The sequence below is a fragment of the Acromyrmex echinatior genome, chromosome 10 (assembly GCF_024713525.1).
Source record: "Acromyrmex echinatior isolate Ae372 chromosome 10, ASM2471352v2, whole genome shotgun sequence".
NCBI classification, from domain to species: Eukaryota; Metazoa; Arthropoda; class Insecta; order Hymenoptera; family Formicidae; genus Acromyrmex; species Acromyrmex echinatior.
Window position 1 is genome coordinate 4,915,387 of NC_141861.1, and position 23,892 is coordinate 4,939,278.

The 23,892-nt window shown below is 32.2% G+C and overlaps 3 protein-coding genes across 18 annotated transcripts in view; 1 reads left to right on the forward strand and 2 right to left on the reverse strand.

Annotated features, from left to right (window-relative positions):
* The window catches only part of CASK (peripheral plasma membrane protein CASK), a 200,720-nt gene extending 189,124 nt beyond the window's left edge, over positions 1 to 11,596 (forward strand). For 11 of the 14 annotated variants that reach the window (XM_087410332.1, XM_087410333.1, XM_087410334.1 and 8 more), the window contains 7 exons: positions 531 to 768; positions 3,472 to 3,528; positions 5,576 to 5,695; positions 6,220 to 6,336; positions 6,456 to 6,563; positions 6,798 to 6,973; positions 8,239 to 11,596. In XM_087410332.1, coding sequence (XP_087266458.1) covers positions 531 to 768; positions 3,472 to 3,528; positions 5,576 to 5,695; positions 6,220 to 6,336; positions 6,456 to 6,563; positions 6,798 to 6,973; positions 8,239 to 8,418 — 996 coding nt within the window. In that variant the 3' untranslated portion in view covers positions 8,419 to 11,596. The remainder of the gene's footprint in view (positions 1 to 530; positions 769 to 3,471; positions 3,529 to 5,575; positions 5,696 to 6,219; positions 6,337 to 6,455; positions 6,564 to 6,797; positions 6,974 to 8,238) is intronic. The other 3 variants (XM_087410327.1, XM_087410328.1, XM_087410330.1) reach the window with 1 other exon arrangement.
* On the reverse strand, positions 11,501 to 15,939 carry Karl (lipocalin/cytosolic fatty acid-binding protein Karl). Its single transcript, XM_011065885.2, has 4 exons — positions 15,639 to 15,939; positions 12,768 to 12,996; positions 12,139 to 12,310; positions 11,501 to 11,773 (listed from the first exon to the last, which is right to left on the reverse strand). Exons 1-4 carry the CDS (start codon positions 15,798 to 15,800, stop codon positions 11,620 to 11,622), a joined length of 717 nt encoding a protein of 238 aa, XP_011064187.1. The 5' UTR covers positions 15,801 to 15,939; the 3' UTR covers positions 11,501 to 11,619.
* Positions 15,940 to 18,844: 2,905 nt separating this feature from the next.
* Cnb (centriole duplication and spindle assembly protein centrobin) lies at positions 18,845 to 23,399 on the reverse strand. 3 transcript variants are annotated; one of them, XM_011065889.2, is made up of 9 exons: positions 22,299 to 23,398; positions 21,440 to 22,217; positions 21,184 to 21,292; positions 20,414 to 21,106; positions 20,102 to 20,343; positions 19,787 to 19,989; positions 19,407 to 19,687; positions 19,180 to 19,338; positions 18,845 to 19,104 (listed from the first exon to the last, which is right to left on the reverse strand). In XM_011065889.2, the coding sequence occupies exons 1-9, from the start codon at positions 22,921 to 22,923 to the stop codon at positions 19,018 to 19,020; spliced, it is 3,177 nt and encodes a 1,058-aa protein (XP_011064191.2). In that variant the 5' UTR covers positions 22,924 to 23,398; the 3' UTR covers positions 18,845 to 19,017. The 3 variants fall into 3 exon arrangements, with proteins under 3 accessions (XP_011064191.2, XP_087266366.1, XP_087266367.1); XM_087410240.1 differs by having other exon boundaries at positions 21,440 to 23,399; XM_087410241.1 differs by having other exon boundaries at positions 20,102 to 20,328; positions 21,440 to 23,398.
* Positions 23,400 to 23,892: the final 493 nt, after the last annotated feature.

Here is a 23,892-nt window from a genome sequence, read left to right on the forward strand (position 1 = left end):
TAACGTACTACAAATCAATACTACAAATTCGGACGAACTTGCGAGCGCTCCATTTGCCATTGATACTTTGTACATTCTCTACATTGTACTGTCACTCTTTGCAAGAGCTATTGCCAGTGCTTACTACGTCGCATCTTTCGCTTTCCTCGCAACATTTCATTAGATTCGTTCGCTATGTCTAGCGCAGCGCTGTGTAGGTCCATCAGCGATCGATATAGCCGTAGAACGATATCTTAGTCACGTCTCATGGTCGAGGACCTATTGTTGTTAATTAAAGTTTTCCTTACTAAACCAATAGATGTTAATGATTTCACTATAAAATGCACATTATCTTTTTAATTATCTCACATATATATTTTTCCACTTTGTAGTAATTTCTAATGTATAATTATACATATATAATTTCTCTCGTTATTAAATATATCGACGCAAAGTGAAATCCTTGACGTCGAATTTATCAGTGATTAATAAAATTAACGACGTTTAACCATCTCTAAGAAATGTTAACGTGATCTTTGGTACACCAACAGATTTTCGTTCGAGCGCAATTCGACTACGATCCACTAGAGGATGAATTGATACCTTGCGCACAGGCTGGAATCGCTTTTAGAACCGGTGACATTCTGCAGATCATCAGCAAGGATGATCATCATTGGTGGCAAGCGAGGAAGGATAACGCGGCTGGTTCCGCGGGTCTTATCCCATCGCCCGAACTTCAGGAATGGCGCATTGCTTGCATGTCTATGGAGAAGAACAAGCAAGAACAAGGTAACATAACTTTGCTATCCATATTGGTCGTTTTTGTGTAAAATCGCTCGTCTGTAGAACACGAGTATTGTTCTCGATATCTGATATGTAAAAACGATGTACAGTCGAAGTTCTTTTTCTTCGCTTTAAGGGGACTGATCATTTTTCATCACGTTTTATCTTAGATTGTTATCTCGTAAAATGGATGAAGTTCTTTAAAAAGAAAAGGAAAACATATTCGGTATAACAATTATGAAAAATATTGTTCTAGAATGTAATCCTCTTCATTTCATCGAACAATTGAGGATAAAATTTCTTGATGATTTTGGTGTAAAATATTTTCAATGCTGATCCTCTGTTTTAAGTGTTCTTTGAAAGAATAATTTTCTTTCTCTGGCGTTAAATATAACGTTAAACTTTTAGGATAAGGATAATTTTAGTTAAAAACTCGAGTAGAATGAGTAATAATCACTGGTTCCAGCAGATCGCAGAATCTTTGAGTACAGAACGGAGAGTCAGAATTTTGCCGATTGAGAAGATCATTATTATGTGACATTCTTTCACTGCCGCTCAATCGATCCCATTATCATCCAATCACATTTGATGATTCCATTCAATTCCCACTGATTTTCACCAAATCATTGCTGCCACGAATACGAATGTGCTGATGAAACACGATGTCGTTCTGTGTGTTGTTCGATGTGTACAGGTTTTCGATGGAGCATGTGATATCGTTGTTATCAGTCAATTATACTATCAATTATACGATAAGATGCATATTAATAGTGTATTTTTCATTCAGGATGAATTAGTTAGATTAATTATCGTTTGACGATATTTATCCCCAAAATATTTCGAACAGAAACAAAATGGTGTTTGATATTTATGATATTACTTCATACATGATATATTTATGTATTTTTGATGTAGGAAATATTTTAAAGAAATTTGGAATCCCTCAGATTTGAAAAAATATAAAAATTACGCACATTAATTATTCTTTGTAAACTATAATAAATCTTTCAAAGTATAACAATATCTATATGTAAACGAAATTAATAATTAATAGTACGTATCAATTAGTAACAATTAATAGTGCATACAATTAATAATAAATAATAAATGTTTAATTATGATATTAATGCATTTTGTGTGAATATTAACGTTTCCATAATATTATACAGAATCTAAATCAGATCATCCGTATCATTTCTTTTTGTCGGAAATGAATAATAACCGTAAATCGAAAAAAAAATTTTTACTACTAAAAATATTCATTGTTTCTTATTAGTTTATCGTTTTCTAAACTACATCTAACAGCGTTTCGGTCGAAAAAGAATAAACCTGAGTCAAGTATGAAATTTTTAATATAATAAAAACATAAGTCGAAATAAAAAGTTGGATGTGTCTTTTAAAAATAAACAATCTTTGCTTAAATTTTTTTATATTACTTATGATTTACGAGAAAAAAATAAGAACACGTTACAGATTATGAGTCATTCATTTATCCAGACATCAAAAGTTATCGGAGATTTAAATTAAAATTTATACTATACTCTACATGACCTATCTCCCTATTTAATATTTTGACTTGACTCAGATTTATCCTACTTCCGGTAGTTTCCGGAAAATTGAAATCTACATTATTAAATAATTTAGATAAGCTTTAGGAATGAACATTTTTTTCTCAACTACTATGCATATTTCCAAGAAAAAGTGTAATATGAATGATCTAATACATGCATGTCTATAACAGTATATGATAATAGAAATAGACTAACGAATTTAAAATATATAAATTTTTTTAATCCACATCTCACGTATTTAATGTTGTGATTATAGTTAATCGAATACAGTTTTTATGTTTCAATTTTAATTAGATAAATATATTTAGGTATTTAGATTGGGGGAAGGGAGGGATGTTTATATATCTTATTAAATATAAATTAATTCCTAAAGATTTTTTTATTAAATTGTATATAATTAATCTCTGAGAGAGGCTGAGTTTTTAAATGTTATATAATTCGAAGAGATTTTATAATTCAAATCTCGCGTGAGGCGTATAAACCTGTATTGATTTCGAATCTCGAAGCTGGATATGAACGTTTCCCGAAGCCATTCTGTTTGGCTAAAAGCATCTATCATCTGCAGACGTTAGAAATAAAGCACAAACGTAATCGTTACTTTGGATAGTTACCGATCCATGAAATTTTAAAATACCATTGCTTTTGTGTTAACCATAAATCTTTTACTTTTGAAGAAAAGATGCTGTTATAATATTATAAGTTGGCAAAAGCAACAAAATGTTAGAAAAAGCGTATCGAATTATACGCAAGATAGTGTATCACTTACAAGAGTTATTTCCATATTTTCATAATACACATTTAATAGCCAGACCACTTAATTTAAAAAACACAGATCACGATGAAGCAGCAAATGAGATACGATAGAAGGAATAATTATACGATTTTAAAATGTAACGTTAAAAGCCAGATTTAATTACGAATTGCACCTATATGAAATCGTATGCAAATCAAGATTTAAATGTTTTAAGAATATGTAACAAGAAAGTTTCGGTCGCCATATATCTCTATGTATGCGTCTGCTGGCGTAAGTGGGTGGCATGAAGGACGGATTAGGAATAGGCAAATGGAGAGCTAGCGCATACAAGAATAATTAGCTGCAGTGATATATCTGTTGTTTATATGTGTTATGCGGGGCTAGATGCTGAAGGAGAAGGTGGATGTTCTTCTCACACCGAAGGCTGCGACGGTTCGACAGGTACGTCTCTGCCTTCAGGTAGACACGTGTAGAGTCACATAGGACGTACTTTTAGACGCATGAAGTACAAACTGGATCCATGCTTCTAACACACGCATCAGTACAGAGAGAAGATAAAAAACGGGACGTCTTTCAACGATTTATGGAAACGAACGCACAAGCTTTTACTTTTAATACATGAAATTTATTATTCTCGTAATTTTATAATATAAATGTACGGACGATTATGTTTTTAACTTATTGTTAGTATTTTCATATTTGATAAAACACTTGCATTAACATTTACGAAAATATTTACGAAGAATTGTGTAATACATTTAAGTTTTTAACTTGCAATTAGCAAATGACTTGGTACCATTAACAAAATTATCTGAACAAGAAGTTCCGAGAGCTATGTTGCTAATGTACGTAATAAATGTATTACGCTTATTAGATATTGAATAAATATTCATATAATACATTTACTAGGCAAAAAAAGTACATCTATAACAATTTTATTATAAAATAAACTTTGCGTATTTGATTTAAAAGATATTGATTTTGATATAGATTTTTATAAAACTGTATTATTAAATTACACAATTGTAAAAGTATCTCACGCAATGCATGAAAATGAATGCCATTATGTGAATTCTTCATAATTGATGTAACAATATGGAATTAAGCATCAATAACAAAAAAGCTTTAAAAGTTTTCAATTTCCAAATTTGTCTAGATAAAAAATTTTGTAACGTTGCGAAATATTTCGAGAGAGCATCATACTGATTATAATTTATTAATATGGGTACTGTGGTATATTCTGCATTATAAATTAATAGATAGCTTTTTACACATGCGTGCTTTAATGCATGCGTTCGCTGCAAAACATTCAACGCACACTTATGCTTATTTCGCACGATTTCACTTGCAAGCGTACGCGGCAGCACGATTACAATCGGGGCTTGTAATAGATAATTAATTGATTGTTCTAAATGTTTATATAGCGAGTAATGATTTTGAGAATATCTTACTAAAAATCTCAGAAAACGATATTTTCATCCTCATTCTTGATTCTGAAATATAAATCTTTTCTTTTCATGTACGTATTTTTATCCATCTTCAATTGTAGATATTTTGGCAAGATATCGTGATTTGCACAATCACGCGAGCTATCATCCGCAGCTTCGATATACTGTAGTCCCACACGAATCTCCTTAGTATACATATTCTAGTATACAGTAGATCGCGAAAATAATATTCACGAGGTAATTCACCATGGTTCCCCTATTATGTCACTTATTCAACAACGCATTAATTAATCATCGACTTTACGTTATCATCTTGTGACCTGCTGGAACACCCCTTTCAATAGGACTTCCCCAAGTGCCTTTGGGCATGGCTTCCTTCAAACTGGCTGATTGAATGAAATTCTTTTTATAATCAATAGATAAGATTTTGCTTGATCCAGGAACCAATATTCGCAGAGTAGTTTATCACTTCGTGTTAGCATTAATTTTCAAGACGCTCCGGAGGGTTGCTAATATTAAGTGCACACGTCGATGCGTACTATGTTTCCAATAGGTTAACACACTATGTTGGGTACATGTTTAGGAGAAGTAATATCGGGAAATACTTTAGCGACGTGAACGACCCTCTTTGTGCAATTACGGAAAATATCTGTCGTGCCTCATTATATTTTGGCGATATAAATCAGAGAACTTCCAGAGAAACATTAATAGATAATAGATTACAACTTGCATCGTAAAGAGTTTAACCATCATTGGCTGGCATAATTTCTGATACACTTACACATTCGTATACACATTTGAATTTTGCGAGTCAATTTCGTTGCGACACTTACGTCATTGTGATCGTACTTTAAGATCAATTTAGCGGTCGTTCATCGACACTATAAAGGCACGTAACTTGTTAGTTAGCACGGATAATGGATTCCGTAACATGACACTTGCACAGTAATTTGCAAGTGTACACCGGATTTTTGAAAAGAAATAGCTTCATCTTCGGTTTCACGGCATTTATATATATTAACAATCTTTTCTGCTTGCAGTAAATTGCTCAATATTCGGCCGGAAAAAGAAGCAATACAAGGATAAATATCTTGCAAAGCACAACGCTGTTTTCGACCAGCTGGACCTGGTGACCTACGAAGAGGTCGTGAAGCTTCCTTGTGAGTTTTAGTTGCAGTTCTAAAAAAATTTAAATAAACATAAGAATAATTTATAATATAAAAAATGTAATTCTTATTTTTCTATAGATTATACAGTTTAATATTTACACAGTTTATATCAAATTCTTTTCGAAATGCCGAAATAATACATATCCTGAAAATTTTTTGCGCTCAACACGATGTTCTTGACAAAATTTGTGTAACATGTCAGAATTTTGAATAAATCGGGGTAAAAATTTGTTTCCCCCATTTTCCCCTCAATTTATTCAAAATCCTGACATGCCATGCAAATTCTGTCAATGGTATCATGTTCAGCACGAGAAAAAAATCTTCGGAATATGTACTATGATATGGCGAAAAAGTGATTTTTCGAACCGTGTTATCAGTGATAATTCTATTATTAAAATGTCTCAAAATTTATATTAAATACAATTAGAGCTATAATTTAATATCTTGTAACATTTATATAGAAAATAAATAATTATTGATTTTGAATATTATATATTATTTTTCTTTGTATATAGATCCTGCCTTCCAACGGAAAACTTTAGTATTATTGGGAGCACATGGTGTCGGTCGACGACACATAAAAAATACGATTATTTCCAAGCATCCTGATAAATACGCCTATCCTATTCCGCGTAAGTATTTCAAATTTTTTAATATAATTCTGAATTAATTAAATGTTATTTTTAAAAAATGTGCAAAATTAAAAATGATATATTTATTGGAAGATTTTTTAAATATGTTCTTTTTATAGATACAACGAGGCCTCCACGAAGTGACGAAGAAAATGGTCGTAATTACTATTTCGTATCGCATGATGAAATGATGGCAGATATAGCTGCTAATGAATACCTCGAATACGGTAAATTATGCCTATGCAAATTTTTATTTAATTTATTAAAATTGATTAATAAATAATTAATTTATTAATTTCTTAATTTTAAAATTGATAATTAATGGAAGAATTATTGATTATTAATATATTAATTGTTAGAATTATTAATTTAGAAGTATAGATAATAAATTTCACATTTTGAAACATTAGAAACAGTATATATTAAATATTAAAATTTAACCTATTTTTTTTTATGAATAGGTACACATGAAGATGCTATGTACGGAACTAAGCTCGAAACTATCCGCAAAATTCATGAAGAAGGCAGAATGGCCATATTGGATGTTGAACCACAGGCACTGAAAGTTTTACGGACTGCTGAATTTGCACCTTACGTCGTTTTCATCGCTGCACCAGCATTTGCAAATGTTACAGATGTAAGTATAAAAATAAATTCACAAAAAAACTAACTATTTAAAAAACTGCTATTTTGGATATTTTTCGCAAATTGTAGCTCGCATAACAATTTAACGAATGAATTTTATTATAATATAATATTTTTTTTATTCACATGAAGAAATATATATAATAAAAAATATATATAAATTTGTATAACATAAAGCTATATAAAAAATTGAATAAAATTTTCCTCTCCCTCTCTCTCTCTCTCTCTCTCTCTCTCTCTCTCTCTCTCTTTGAATTATAATTTTACAATAATTGAAGTATATTAATTATGTACATTATAATTGATAATATTAATTATATATTTTATTGTTTTTTGTTTAATATACATATTTTTAAAATTTTATTTGCAATTGCTAATCATTTATTTTTACGAGATAAATTTATATATACGAGATATATTTACGAGATTTTATTTAAAACGAGATAATTTTAAATTGCAACGTTACGAGTATTTACTTTTCGCATTAAACAACGATGTATAATTAATCAAGAACGGCATGTCTAGAAAGAATATGCTAATTTACCTTTCTACAGTACACGTTTTCTAACTAAAACATAAACATACTAGCCTTAAAACATTTACCATGTAAACTGAGATTAATGTTTAACAGGATCTACAATAATTCACATAATACAACGGCAAGTTACAAGCTAAAGAGCTTATCGAAGAGTACGTATACACAGATCACCGATATCAGCAAATATTCTCTTTAAGCTGAACGTATCTTGATTCTTGATGTGTGATGCGAGTAGGAATACTTGGCACGCCAATTAAGCAATTAAGCAAACCGTTCAGTGATCTTCAAATGAATTATGAATTTGCCGGATTAATCGGGCAAACAATTACCGCTCCACTTGTTCTGAATGACTAATCGACTGATAGCAGTCCGTTAATACACTTGAGAGGAAATCATTAAAGGATTTTGATGATGACATAAATATAATTCATATAAATACATATAAGTAAAGACTATTACATTCCCTATTCTACGTTGGATTAAATGCGTAATCAAATTTACTTCATTTTCATAAAAAAAAATATATGGAATTATTTAAACGTATAAGTATTCGGCGTGAAAATATACGAGACACTCATTAAAAAAGAAACGTAAAATAGATGGATAAAATGTTTTCATAGAAAATTACATCACAAAATTATATTCTGAACATTTTCGAACTGAATCGATTTTCTATTAAGCAAATACGATTTTTATATAAATGTCTCTTGTGCTTTCAGTTCGACGGTAGTTTAGAACGTTTGGCGAAAGAGTCGGACATGCTGAAGCAAGCATATGGGCATTTCTTCGATTTGACCATCGTGAACAACGATCTCGACGAGACGATCGCCCAATTGGAGGCTGCAATTGAACGCGTTCACACGACACCACAATGGGTGCCCGTTTCTTGGGTCTACTGACAGCGGTCTTCGCCGATTCGTCACATCGTCACCACGGATTGCAATGGCTCATCGAGGATGAAACAGTGATCGCTGGTGCCGTGACGATCATCGTATCACGGTCGATCCTCTCGACGCGAAGATTTGACGTCAACAGTCACCGGCGTCCAACAGGAATACGCCGCAGACAATTATGTCGTGTACGTAGGACGTACTCAACGTACTAGCAAACATAATCGCCGTCGATCGGCTCGACGGTGAAAACGATCAAAGTGCGTGACTATACGATGGCCGTGTGTTCATGAAATTCTTTCCATCGCTGCGTAATTGTTATTATCAGTCGCGAGACACGAGAGGAGACCAGCGACGTATCGTAGTCATCCTGATTCATCGATGAGTATTGCCGTTGTGTCCGCTACCGAGGCGTCGGATCATCCGGAAATGGAACGCGTCATCATCAAAGCACGACGAAGATCAGTGACGGCAATAATGTCGTCATGTGCGTCTAGAAACGGACGCTTTTTCGCGGACCACCAACTCTTTCCTGATTTCATCTCCTTCTCCCTCTGTTCCGTCTTCCTCCTTTGAAGATTAAAAGATAAGACAAAGAGCAACACTGACCAGCTGGGACTTCTTTTGAAACGAGACTGCTGAACGAATGCGTGTCTTTCTCTTTTATTCCGCGCAGTTTGTCGCTTCTTTCGACACATTCCTGGCACGGTTTCGACGAATTCACATACGAATTTCTCGTGATTCCACGCTCAAGGCAATCACGTTTACGAACGCGAACTATGTGCAGTGATACGGCAACGCGATAACAAGGATCAAAGAACGTCGCGCAGAATGTGGAAAACCAAAAACGAGAAACAATAGTCGTTATATTTTCGCGCGGACATCAACCGAGCGGCTGCATCTTCGTACCCTTTATCTGCGGAATCTATCGATTTCCGTAAACTGTAATTGCCTCCAATCATATTTTATCGTAATTACTTAACGAAAAGAAACTAGAGATCTCTCTCGTGCGGCACGGCAGTGCTCATGAATATAATGTATGTGTGTGTGTGTGTGTATATATATATATACATACATGTATATATGTACATAATTGCATATATATATATATATATATACGTATGTATGTATATGTATGTATGTATGCGTGTTTGTGTGTGAATAATGTATGTGTATATATAGCGAAAGATGGTCCTGTCGCAATAATCGAAACTCGCGTTTCTCTGATCGTTTAGTCAAAAGAGAAAAAGAAGAACAATAGAAGAATAATAGGAACTGGTGTGCTGCCGGCCGTCCGTCATTTAACAGTAACTTTAAGCAGTAGAGAACTTCGCCGGTTTCATCTAGTACTTCTGCTAATATCTAACGAGTGTTCATCTCTCGTCGCGGCTACCTCTACTACCGCGACGAATCTACGCATATACGCAAGCGCTTCTTTCGCAATTGATTGTCGTTTGTTTTTTTCCTTTGTCTCTCTTTCTCTCTCTATCGCCCGCCGAACTTCTCTCACCTTTCTACTTTTGACAATCGAGATCGCCGTCGGGGCGAAACGATTCGTCCGCTCGCTCGCTCGTGCACTCGCCCATCCTATTGCCATTCGTCGTTGCTCACGAGACTCCTCGGTCGCAAAATCAAATATGCACCTGACGATCTTATATTTCCTATATATATAAACACACGAAGCCGTACTGCAAATCCCGGACGAATGCATAGACGGCGGATACCGATCCGACAGTGAGAATTATACAAGTGCTTATTCGGAAGCGCTTGTATAAGATTATTTAAGTTTGTACAAGACATACATTCATTTACATACACACATACTCACGCAGGTACGCAACACACGCACGCACGCAAATACATAACATACATACACATATGGGCACACGTCAAAACTATAATGTCACTCGGTTCGTATTACTTACACCTTCGTACAAAAGCGTATAATCGAATGACGAAATGACAAAAACGCGAATCTACTTATAGGATATTTATAAAACGTAAATTTCAGATAAATAGATAGTTTACCAGCTATATGAAATAATGACACACATCTCTTCTCAGTAGAGAAGTACACACGTGCATCCACGCGTCCCCATACACCAACTCACATCGCCCACTTGTCTACACACGCACACAATATACATACATACGCACATTACGTACGCACGCAGTCGCATGCGCGCGAGTGCAGGTTTACAATATACAGATTTAAAAATTAGGTAATTAATTTACAAAGGATTAAAAAAAAATTAAATGTACGACTAATTAATATTAAAAAAATTACTAGGAGACTAATAGGTGATTTGCATATGTATATGCTCGTAGAACGAAGGAATGAATGCGTGTATACATGCGGGCGTGGTATGATAGTTTAAAGTTGACAACGTTGCGTTTATCACGGATCTGTTGGAGTTTCGACTTCACAGTCTGCTTTTCTCTTTCTCATTCTCTCTCTCTCTCTCTCTCTCTTTCTCTCTCTCTCTCTCTTTCTCGGTCGTCGCAACGATCTCGAAACATATAGGCGAATTTATATAGGCTTGCGTCTCGCTCCCCTGATGCGTTCTTCCTATTCCGCGCGACCATAGCAGGATAACACGAACCGATCGTGGCAGAAGCGCACGATTATTATATATTTTAGAAACGCATATAAACGAAGGGGAGGGTCACGATATCGTCACGCAATGTCACGTTTGCGAGGACCGGTAACTATAACATCGGACAGAAAGAGATTTTTACAAAGCCAGATATGAATTTGCCGAGTAACGAAAATGCTCGCACAAGAAAAAAAGGTTGCCCGTCGGTGTGATAGCGTTCGTATGCGTAAAACATTGCGAAAACGCGAGAAGCATGAATCACAAGTGATTTTGTAATATTTCTTATAAGTTGTAGCTGCCATATCTAGTAATTAAGTACTAGGTGCGTTGAGTGATAATCTGACGACTGTTACGCTAATGATAACGATGATGATGATTAATGATGACAGTGATCATGATGACCGTACGTGCTGCGGCATGTGTCTCAATTAATTTGGATGAATTGTGCTAAGATATTGAGAGAGACGACGGGTCTAAAGAAAAACAATAACATGTTCATTATAATTATGTAATTATAAATAAGAGGAAGAGACGAAGAATATTATAACACGTTGTTAATTGAATTAATAAAATTAGCCCAAAGTAACGAAGAGATGTTTGATTTGAGCGAAATTTATTGGCCTCTATGTTTTCGTTTCAATGGATGCCTTCTGGTGATATGCCTTCTTTTAGCTGGTGCCACTGCCGGTATAAGCATATCTTCCGAATTCGTCTTATTGCACTGCTTTTGGTCCATAGGGAACATGTACTCCAAGTCAATGTCATATCTATGTATTAAAAATTTTATTTTTAATCTCAAAAAATAATACAATATAATATTTGTTTTAATTCAAGTTTTCAATTATTTATTAATTTCTTTATTTATTAATTTCTAAAACAAACGTTTGGCATGCATAAAAATTTAATTCAAGAAATTATCGTTTCCTTTTCATACATCATCTTTAAATACATCATCTTAAAAATAAACGACTTTTAAAATTAACGATTTTAAAATTAACGAAATTGTATTCATATCTTATATTGAAGTATTAAAAAAATTATTGTAAAAAATTTTTCGAAAGATATATATATGTTTAATAAGATCTAGAGAAACAATTGTATTGTAATCAGAATAATATTAAGAGAAATATACCTAGGCAGTTTCTCTCGAAGATAAGAAATGACATTTGCCCCGAGACTCGCTTCACGACTCATGATGAAGCTAGATAAATATCTTGGGCTTTTACTCTTTTCAGCACAATGCATTAGTAACGCCCACGATTTATAATCCGAATCTAATACGTATGTATTATACACTCCTTCGTCTGGAAAATATCGAACTCGCCTTATAAAATAATTCTATGAAAAATAAGTATTTATTTTTGCCAAATTAAATTATTATAATTAATGATTCTTTCAGAAAATATATTTTTCAGAGAGTATATCTTGCAAGAAATTTACATCTAGAGCTGGCTTTCAGATTAATGACATGAGCAAACATAAATAAACAACTTGTTTCAAGGAAAATCGAATGGTATCACGAATGTAAATTGTTTATTGTCATTTGCTTAATCTGGATCCAGTTTAACATTATGATAAATTAATTTTTAAAAAATGAATAAAAGAAAAAATTGACTGAAAAGAATTAACTAATTAAAATTTTGAAATTAAATTAGAATAAATCATAAAAACAGAGCAAAATGAAATATGAAACTTTTTTTTATTACAATAAAAAAATTGAAAAAAATTAGATTATTGCGAGATAAGTAACTCTGTGTTTACATGGTAACTCAGCGTGCATCCAATGAGCAGGTAAGTCCGGCGAAGGGATTTTCCACGTGATGTTACCAACGAGCAGCTCGTTAATAGGATCGTCAGTAAAGCTGTAAGTGAAATTCATGGTAACTTCAGCGTTTTCAGGCGAAACCGAGAGCTCGGCTCTCATGCATCTGTACACGAGGGCTTCCTCTGAGCTTGCATAGTACTGTACTATGTACCACAATCCGAGAAACTGCAAGAAGCGCAAGATGTCTGTTACGTGCAAATGCATGTAGGCGTGAAGTCACGCGTGAAATAGACACAACAGTTTACCACGCCGATTTTATTCGCGCTAACGTATGCTAATAAATGTGTGCAGTCAACGGGTCAAGCGATCGCACTCGATAGTAAACGGCGTTAGAAATACGTTCAAAAATTTTCCAAATAATTATCACTTCGTTTCCATTCAAAGACATGGTTCATTGAAATTCTCTTGTATTTCTTATAAATTCATTTGACTTTTTTTTACTTTTCACAATGTGTTATATTGTTTAATTATATCATTTAAATGTATTTATATAAATTGAACTTTTACTATATTCAATACATTAAATTTTGAAGTAACATTTATTTTGATTTGCTTTGATTTTTTTTATAAGAAATTTATTTTTATAATAATGTTTAACTGTTGCTAAATATATAAAGAAATTCTATTAATAAGTTTCATATAAAATAATAATTCTCATTTATCACTACTAAAAAATAAAACTGAAAAAGTACAAAAATATACGCTTTATCTTATCTACAAAAACATGCAACAAATTAATGAGACTTATAACGGAAACGTGGGACACTTCAAAGTTTTGGGTTATCACAGGATATATGTATTGGGGTTTAGAGTCTATCTCTTATAAAGTCACACCCGGTTTAAAAATAATATTTTCAATATATATAAAATTTTTTTATCTTTTCGAACTCATTAAAATTTTAATCTAAGTGCCAATAACAATAAAACAGGAATAGTTTGAAATTAAACTATCTATATTATGTTCATAAAGAAAGACACAATCTTTATTTAAATGTAAGTTGCAGTGTCGTGCTTTAATTATTTTATAATTTTCCAAAATTCATATAAGAATTAAAACGCATCTGCAATATAATCCACTTCACTTAAAGTACATATCACCATTTATGACAAAAGCAAACTAACGGAAATTGTCGCTTCTATGTGAGCACGTCTGTAGTCTTCCTATAAATACATATCAAATCTAAAAATAAATTCGCCGAACGTTGCTCTGGAAAGAAAGTCTACGCAAGTACTGCTAAATTCTATTATTCCATATTCGCAAATAATATATATTATAAAGTTTCAAAGTAGTATTCTTGTAAAATGGTTTCTCCTCATTTTTTCTTTTTGTCTTCTTAAAATTTATTAAATAAATAAATACATACATTGTTAAATATTAAATATTATAATTTGCAACTGCATTTATTGTCAAGTTTCTATTCCAACTTTATTATACATTAGAAAATTAGATCAATTGATTTTTCATTTTTAAAACAGAATTGCCAAGCTGTACGACTATTTAAAAAAAAGTGATAGGTTTAATTGATACAATTTTGTAAATGATATAATTTCGAAAATGGACTTCCTATAGAAATTAAACGTGAATTAAGCATTCATAAATTTAGCAAAAGTACTTTATATTCTGTAAAGCCATTTGTCAACTCTTATTTCCTTAAAATTGCTATTAAAATTCATAAATTAAAGCAAAATATATCTCGTTCTTGGTCATCAAAATGTGGCCAATTTTTCTCTCTGTATACTGTAGTTATTAAGTTTTTAATACATTTAATTCAAAACCTCTTTAAAAGTTAACAATGTAGTGTGTGTTAGATTTATTCGCGGTTTACTAGGGAATACTAACTACTGGGAATACTAATATAATATGTATAGATATGTTTGACAGCTTTTACTACTTTCATGTCAAATTATGTGTTACTGTTAATTATACGGTAAACGATCGCTATTGCACATTGATCCTAATGAATAATTGTGAATTATGTTCCATATAATTAATATTCAACTGACATATTCGGCAATAGTAAATGTTCATTATCCATTTCCGAAATCACATCAGCGATGTATAATTCAGTATACTTCATATTATTTCGCATCAATATCGAACGTTGAATGAAATGCACTCCATCTAATTTACATAAATCAATTAAATGAAGCGGCAAAAATACGCTTAAATCATTACTAATGGTGAAAATGTTGATTTTGATGACAATTTCAAGTTTTACAATTAACACAAGAGTTAATTTTGAATTATAGAAGTAATTGTAATATTATAAAGACTTTTTAATAAAACTTAATTATAATGTAACTTATTTCTTTCGAAGAAGTAGACTCGATTTTTTTAAAGACTTTTCCGAGAAAATCTAATTCTTTATTAAATTATAAAAATTAATAAATATTCGCGATTTCAGAATGTAAAAATTTTATAGATGTTTTATAGTCACATTAAGTATATATATTAGGTGTTGGAATTAATTCGTAGCGTTTTTAATGAAAGAATGTTATTTATTTCACATGAGCATTAAAAAATACATTAATGAAAGTACTTCCCATCTCTTGTAAAACGCTACGAATTAATTCCAACACCTAATATATATATATGTATTCTTTTAAAAGCGATACAAAATTTTATATAATTGGAATCCACAGTTCCGGAAACAAGGAAGAGTTCAAATTTATCATTATACATACATGAGACAATCTTTGTATTTATTATACATGAAATGTTTAAGTGTAAACAATTCTCATTTAAAATGTATGAATCGGAAAAATCGTTTGATTCTTTCGATTGTAAATTGCAAAAGATTCTATACCTCGGATATGTCAAAGTTCCGTATTCCCTTCACTTTTGGGCACTTAGTCTTATCCTCCCGTCTCTTCCAAACACTGCCGGCGTCGCCGATGAGAAATCCGATGATAAGCAACGTTATTGTCAACCAGTAGAATCCCGAACGTCGTCTCGTTCCGGGATGCATCTTTACCGTGCATTCAGATTCCGCTCACAATAAACGGTACAAGCTGATCGGCTGGTTCGCGCGCGACGTCTCTCCTTGACTGTCGGGGCTTGCTCAGCGACTAGAGGCCACGTACATACCGAATGTACGAAGAACGGACGCGCGGCTCATGACTATTACACGGACGAAGAGGGGGTGGCCACTATCACGTTCCTCCCTTTGCATTCTTGCTGTTCCTTCGTTTTCAATCGGCAACTTGTTCCGCACGTACAATCCTCATAACTAGCGCCGGCTGGAACCCAGGACTCGTAGGCGTGATCGCCGTTTATAGCTAAAGAGACACGCTATATTCCCGAGTCACTCGGTTTCTCTCAATTGTCCTGTTCTCTCTGGCTTTGTTCCTGACTGGGACCAGTGAAAGACCTCGTCTGCAAGATTTTTGCGATCCTTTCACGATTGTGAAGTTTATGACAGTTATTTCTCGTGAAAGAGTTGAATTATATTCGTACTAATGATAAGTCATCGACATGATGATTTTACAAAAAAACACAAAATTAATACACAAAGTAAAATAATATAATGCACACACATAAAGATAGGGATTGCAGAAATAGAGATAATTTTTTGATTATCGATATGATTGTAACAATTTTATTCAAATCAATTTACAAGAAATAAATAAACATATAAATTTTATTTTAATTCATATATTTTAAATAATATAATGTGCATTTCGATATAACAATACAAAAAATATTTCTATAATTCAAATGTGAATTAGCAAAGGAATACACACGTATAATATGTCAGTTTATATTAATTTTTTTATACATATAATATATATTTTTATACATATATGTATATATATTTAAATGAGATGTATACATAGTTTAATTTGTATAGTATGCATAGATATACTCATATAGCATGCGTAGGTATATCTTCATTAAACAATAACACACTTAGCACTGATTAATTTGAATACATTGGACGTGACGATGCAACGCAATGTATTCATTATGTATACGAATATATAATGACATGTACAAATTAGGATAAAAAAATAGCAATATGTGTAATCGGTGCACTTTACTTATGCATTAACTTATTGTTTTTTTATTGGGTTAAAAATATGTGAATTGATTAGCTGGTTTTAGCAAAACATTTTTTCTGATTACTTTTGAGATGTTGTCAAAGTAAACGATTTTGTAAAAAAATGGATACATAAGATTTTTGAGAGATGGTTTTACTTTTAGTAATAACTTTAAAGTACTGAAGGTAATGTTTTTGAGGCTGAAATATCATCGAAAGTATTGTGTTTGTAATAATAAATAATAAATATGTGTTTGTAAGTAAATAATAAAGCCAAAAATAACAATAATTTATAGATTTATTTTGTAGAAATTTTTTATGTCGTTTAAGTGATACATACGTATTGATTATTATTCACCATGCACAATTGAAAATCGATTCGGTAATAGTACAATATTTCTTTGAACTTTGTATTAATATGCAGCAACCTACTCGAAGTAAACGTGTTTAACATACGATATTGATACGAAAAATTTCATTCGTGTATATATGACGAATTCTGATTATATTTGATTATAGTTAATTTTATATTTTAATTATATGAAATTTATGTAGAAATTTAAGCTATACAGAAATATGGATTATATGCACCTTTTTTAAAATAATAATTAATATATTTATTTTTTAATAATAATTAGTTAATAATAATTAGATAATTTTTAAGATATCTTTAATAAAATAAAGATAAATATATTTATTTTATATTCTATATATATTTTACATTTAGTTGCATTATTTCAATTTACTAAAAAAAAAAAGAATGTATAATTGTTATAATAGCTTGAGATAAAAAAATATAAAAAAATAAAAAATTTTTTTTATTATATTAAAGCTTACATATTACTGTAACTGAAAATTAAGTTGTCCTCTTTAGATAGCTCGAAACTTTTTGTTTTCGTTCCTCTAATAAAAAAGTATGACGTCAAATTCACGATTTCAGATCTGGTTATTCAGATCGAGTTATCTAATTGTAAGTTTAAAAGTTTAGTGTGTGTTGCTTCCCTGTAAGTAAACCACAAACTAAATTTATCATCTGGGATGAGAGTTGTTTGAGCAAAATAACTTTATCGACACTTTGACTGCAAATTGTTAGACTGCGTAATTTGTTTATTAAATGATTACACAATTTTTATGATATCTATCAAGAGTAGCCTTTTACGCCAAGTGTTTTTCGTAATGTACATTTCTTTCATACATAAATGAGAGAGATGCTACGTATTTTATAGGAAATATGTCTTTAGAATCCTTTACATTTTACAGAAAAAGGAACACAAATATAAATGTATATATGTATGCACATAAAAATATATTTTTAATTATACTTGCGCGGGTGCATATATATATATATATATATGAAACAGTTTATTTTAGAATCGCAATGAATGTACGCCAAACAATCTGCTACATTGATAAACTTATTATCAATTCGTCAGTTTATTATTTTATCACACATCCTTTTCCTCTATGACAATCACACTTACGAAAATATTTCGGAACGCAAAAACTAATGTTATGATAAAAATTGAAGGCGTCGGATATTTAATATAAAAAAATAGTGAGTGTTAGGTTAATGCTTTTAGGAATTAGTTGAAAGAGAAATAAGAAATGATTAAAAGATTAAAAAGAGGTTATCTTAAAAAAAATATATCTTAACAAAATGTACTTGTAATAGTTATATGAATATTAATATAAATTATAATGTTCAAAGTTTATATAAAGCAATAATAATATGTTTTGTTAAGTTTATGTTATTCTGTTATCGATATATAATATTATACAATCATTTTATAAATCTTTCCAAAACTGCAAAAGACAAAATAAGTAAATGTACATAAAACCATCTAAATGCCATTTACATATCAAAACACAACCGAGAAAAATTATCGTCGGTCATTTTATTTTAAATGGTATTGAATGTTGTATCTCGCGGTGGGAAAATAGGAAAAGAAAATGTAAAAATTTAAGCAAATCAATACAGTATATGAAAAAATGTTTTATTCAATTTTCGTCTTGCAGAAAAATAGATTGATATTTGTTCCATATAAAAAAATTTATTACTGCTAATTAAGTACACTGTACTCTGAATTCAGTTGCCATAATCGAGCTCATCTATGCCTTCGAAATCATTGTCATCACAAGTTGTATGTCATTTCCAAGGAGGCTTGTTCTTCTGATCTATTTTTGTAAGCATTTTTTGCGGAAGTGGTATATGTTCACTAATATCGTGTATAGTCTAGCAGAGAAAATGATATATTATTCCTATATATACATATATGTGTCTTAATTATCAAATTTTAAATAAATAAACCTCGGGACTTTGTTGCCACATGACGCTATCCTCACTCATACTCAATTCCTTTTTTAAATAATGTTTCCGCGGTACCTCTCTGCATCCTAATGGCGGACTCGAAATACTACTTCTGAGTTTTGGATCTTTGTCTTCTCTTGCTAACTGCATTTCTGCAATCTATAAAAAAATTTGTTTACGTTTGATCGTGAGTATCTTTTTAAGATTACCATCTGAATATCAATCACCATTTTCACATATTTTCGTAGATCATCCTTCGATTCATTTCTATTGGTTAATGGAGCATTTTCGATGGAATTCATTGTTACCGCGCTTTCGTTATGATCTTCAACAGGTTGTGCATTAATTAAATTACGTGCTTCTAACGATTGAGCAGTATGTTTTATTAATTCCTGAGAAAGTTTAGTGTAACAATTTGGCATTGATTCTGATTTTTTAGGACCTTTAGAATCAAAACATTTATCTCCGTGAATTTTTTGAATCGGAGAAATATTATCCATGTTACTTCCTGTAATAATAGTTTTTTTAATTTATGCACAAAAGTGTTATAATCATGATGATATTAACAAGTAATTGTATGTAAATTCGAACATATTCTGTGACTAACCTGATATAATGTGTAGAGCCTGTTGCCATTGTTTTTGCATAACGGAATGCAATTGTTCCGCAAGTTGAGATTTTGACGCACGTTGAGAATTCAAATGCTTTTCTAATAGAGATGATCTCTGTAAAGCTTGAGCTAATTGTAGTTCGCATAATCGTTTTTCCTCTTTATGTTTTTCCTCTAGCAAGTTTATTTCTAAACGATGTCTAAAAAAATTCAATATATAACTTATGTATATAACTTAGAAGATTAAATTGTACATATTTTATTGTACATATTTATATAGCGCTGCTATATAAAAATGTATAAGGAACGAACTTATCGATAACATCCTTTATCTTCCTAGCAGCGCATTCAGCTATAACTTGCTGTCTTGTTTTTAATTCCTCTAAAAATTCTGATTCGGCATTATCAAGTTGCATTTGAAATTCTTGCAATTTTGCTTTTACTACCTCATCCACTTGTTTCTGATAAACCTCTTGTAATTCTGCTCTGATTTTTTCCTTTTGTTCTGCAACAGACTTGGTTTCATCTTTAGCTAATTTCTGAAACAATAAGCACTAATAAATATATGGTTAATAAAATTATAAAATTTGATAACTATGACAAATAATTCAACATATATATTACTTCTGCTTTCTTAGCGTCGTCAATGGATACGAGCAACAATGAATTTTTCTGATCCAAAATAGAATTTCTATTTATCTCTTCTTTAAGCTTAAGTTGCAAACTCTCTTTTTCTTGTCTGAGTACTATCAACTCAGCTTCACAAGTATCTAATGCTTTGTGAATAACACCCATCTCATTTCGAACTTCTCCTCCCCTCAAACGTTCTTTATTCAATTCCGATTGAACAGTTCTTAATATTTCTTCGTTTTGTTGGTTCTTCTCTAACAACTTATTAAATTCTATCTTCATTTTCTCATATCTATTTTCTGCTTCTTGAACCAATGATTTGTAACTTTCTAATTCGTCTGCATGATTTTTTAACAGATCAACTTTCTCTTTGATCATAATGTCACTCTTCTCTTTATATCCAGCTGCCAAATCTAAAGCTTTCGATAACTCTCCTTCCAGCCGTTTAACTTGTGTTTGAAGTTCTAACATCTCAGACTGATGCTTTTCTGTGATATTTTGCAAATTAGTCTGTGAATTTTTATGCTCAACTTTTAATGTTTCGACTTGCTGCTTTAATTTAGACCAGGATACATGAAATTGAGATATCAGGACATTTTTTTCATTGTCTACTCTAACTGCTACTGCCACTTTCTCCTGTTGTTCCAACAAACGCTTCTGAAGTTCTTGAATCAGATGCTCGCAATGCTAAAAATAAATAAAAATAAAAAATAAATTATATTATTCTTATGCCATATACTTACTACAGTGTAGTTTTACAATACCTCTCTGCGAAATTTCTCTTCTTCTATCTTGATTCTAAGCGTTTCTTCTTGTGATCTAGTTGGATTAGAATCCCAAAAATCCGAAAGTGATAAAAGTCGTTGACATTTTCTGTAATAATTTTGTAATAATTCATTAATAATATTATAATATTATAATTTGCATTAAAATTCTCCTTGAATAGTAATATTTTACTCAATATACATATTTAAAAAATTTTAATATATAATATTATACGTAAAAAATTTTATAAGATACCTTATATAAAGATCCGTATTTGTTCCGACGTGTACAGTATTTTTACTAAAACTAGATTTTTCTTTATCGTGTAAATTTTCATTACCCTGTGATATTTTACAAAGATCTAAAGGTTCTGTATTACATTGTATAGTTTTCGATGGCATCATACCAGAAAGCCTAACTGAATCATTAATATGTGACACAGTATTTGTAACAGAAGATTTTGATGGGGTATATATACTGTTTGTGTTTATTTCATCTATCATTTGAACATTTGATTCTGACACTAATTCCTTTGGTTTAATATTGTCAATCGTAGCTGATACATTAAATAAATGATCTATATTTTTTGTATTTTGTATTGTATATCCATTTGGTTTTATAACAGGCTGAACATTTCGTTCCCATGTTTTAAATTCAGAAATCATTTTATCAGTCTCATTTACATGGAATGAATCATTGTACGATAATGATATATCAGGGAATGTATTATTTGTTTTTTTTTGAGAAAAGATTGATGAAGTATCAGTGAGTTGAGTATCTTTGTTCTCCCATTGAAAATCTAATTTACGATGCACATCAAATTTATGATGTGCTTCTTTTTCTTGACTACTTGCATTATTAATAGTTTCAGTTGATAGCGTTGGATGAAGTGATTCATTGCGATACTGATATCCACTAGTGTTATTTATTCTTTTCGATAATTCTAATTCAGTAGCTTCCATTTCTTGGAGTAACTCGTCAACTTCTGATAGTTCCATCTCTTGTACTTTAGAACGGGGATGTAGCAGCTGACCTGTTGATGTATTAGATGAGTTTGACATAGGTACTATTGAATGCAAGGAATTATGGGGTTTACAATACAAGTTACTCATACAATCATTCTGTCGAAGAGACAAATAGGAGTCCTTTGTCGCAGACATAACAGTGGCATGCGAGGGCCCAGTACCACAGGAAGCAGGAGGTACCACAGAGGAATCAGTGTACGAAGTTAAAACATCATGCTTAACCCGAGTAAGAGTGTTAGTATTAGTTGAATTAGAAGTAACAGCTGTCGAAGGATGACACCCAGATGACCTCGCGTCTTTCTTCAGGAAGTTAGTACAGCTCTGCGACGGATATCCATTGGGAGTGGAAGGAACGGATAGAGATTTACGCAGCTTCACAGGGGAATTTTGCAAGCTGGATCCTTGACTTACGGAGAACCTAGTTCTAGGTAGGGTCTGCCGTTGGTAAGGATAGGACGCACTGCCGTGGATTAACTGAGAGTCGTTAAGCAAACTGTTTGGCGCAGAAATGTCCAGGCTATTATCTCTGGACTCGATCGCGGAAATTCGAAACTCCAATGATTGCATATGTCCCACCAGCTCCGAGATAACACCGGTCTTCCCGCAATCCGTTCTGACGTGATTGCTCGAGCTGGTGTCAGAGTCGGAAGACGGTACGTGGAATATGTCAGGCGGGATCAGGAGCAAAACATCCGTGTCATCGGACTCGCTCATTATCCATCTAAACAATCGTCTGCCACCGGTAGCAAATTATTAAGCAACTACCACAGGTCAGTCGATATTTGCAAAGCGCTCGCAAAGCGTCCCGGCATTGATGTTTATGTACAGTGGAGAAACAGCCAGCGTCGCGTACCGGTTAGGTTAGGTTCAATTTCTTGTAGCGTGTATTTACGAAAGGTTTGTTATACGAAGCATATATTATGTGTCCGATTAGCGCTTATAAATGGTGATTAATCATTTCCAATTCGCCGTCGACAAGCCGCATCACAAAGATATACACAGCTCCGAAAATTTGTAAACAAACTTGAATGACACTCACGCGCCATAAAAGACAACATAACCACTTATTAGTTCAACGAACTCCATACAAGCAGAAAGAAACCTGAGAGGAATCAGCCCGACGTTTTACATAGCCTGTCAAAATCATCCATACAGTATACACTAGCGCCAATACATTCATTTTTAATTTGGAAACTACGTATATAATTACGTATTGGCGATAAAATCGTGGTGTCGAAAATAAATGCGAGTCTTACTAAATCGCAGTACTATAAATCACGTGCTAAATTATTTTAAAAAGTATAATATAAATTCTAATTTAAATCATGAACAAAATGAAACATTTTTTAAAATATCATTTCTAATCTGTATTCAGAATGCGTTTTCATATGCGCTTTTGTTTGAAATTTTTCATTGTAACGTGAACTATGTACGAAATGCATCATAAAAGTGCAAGCCGAATGCGATTCTTCCCTATCTCGACGAAACGCACAGCTTCAAATTCCGAAAAAGACTGAGATTTTTCACGCGTAGCGTTTATATACTATAATCCGAAAGCTAGTGCGGTCCAATGAGCGCCCGCAGCGAAGCAACGCGCTCATTGGCTGGCGTGCGAGTGGTGGGGTTCGCAGCCTGACGGCTATTATAAATACCGCGTAATTTCCACCTCCACGCTTTTGCGAT

Excerpts from the sequence above, each read along its gene's own strand:
- Karl (XM_011065885.2), bottom strand. The coding sequence starts at position 15,800 with ATGCATCCCGGAACGAGACGACGTTCGGGATTCTACTGGTTGACAATA. Across the intron at positions 12,311-12,767 it reads GATGCACGCTGAGTTACCAT|ACGAAGGAGTGTATAATACA; the intron begins GTAAACACAGAG and ends GATATTTTCCAG. Across the intron at positions 11,774-12,138 it reads CTTCGAGAGAAACTGCCTAG|ATATGACATTGACTTGGAGT; the intron begins GTATATTTCTCT and ends TTTAATACATAG.
- Cnb (XM_087410240.1), bottom strand. The coding sequence starts at position 22,923 with ATGAGCGAGTCCGATGACACGGATGTTTTGCTCCTGATCCCGCCTGAC. Across the intron at positions 21,293-21,439 it reads AATACGGATCTTTATATAAG|AAAATGTCAACGACTTTTAT; the intron begins GTATCTTATAAA and ends AAATTATTACAG. Across the intron at positions 20,344-20,413 it reads ACGACGCTAAGAAAGCAGAA|TGCTTATTGTTTCAGAAATT; the intron begins GTAATATATATG and ends TATATTTATTAG.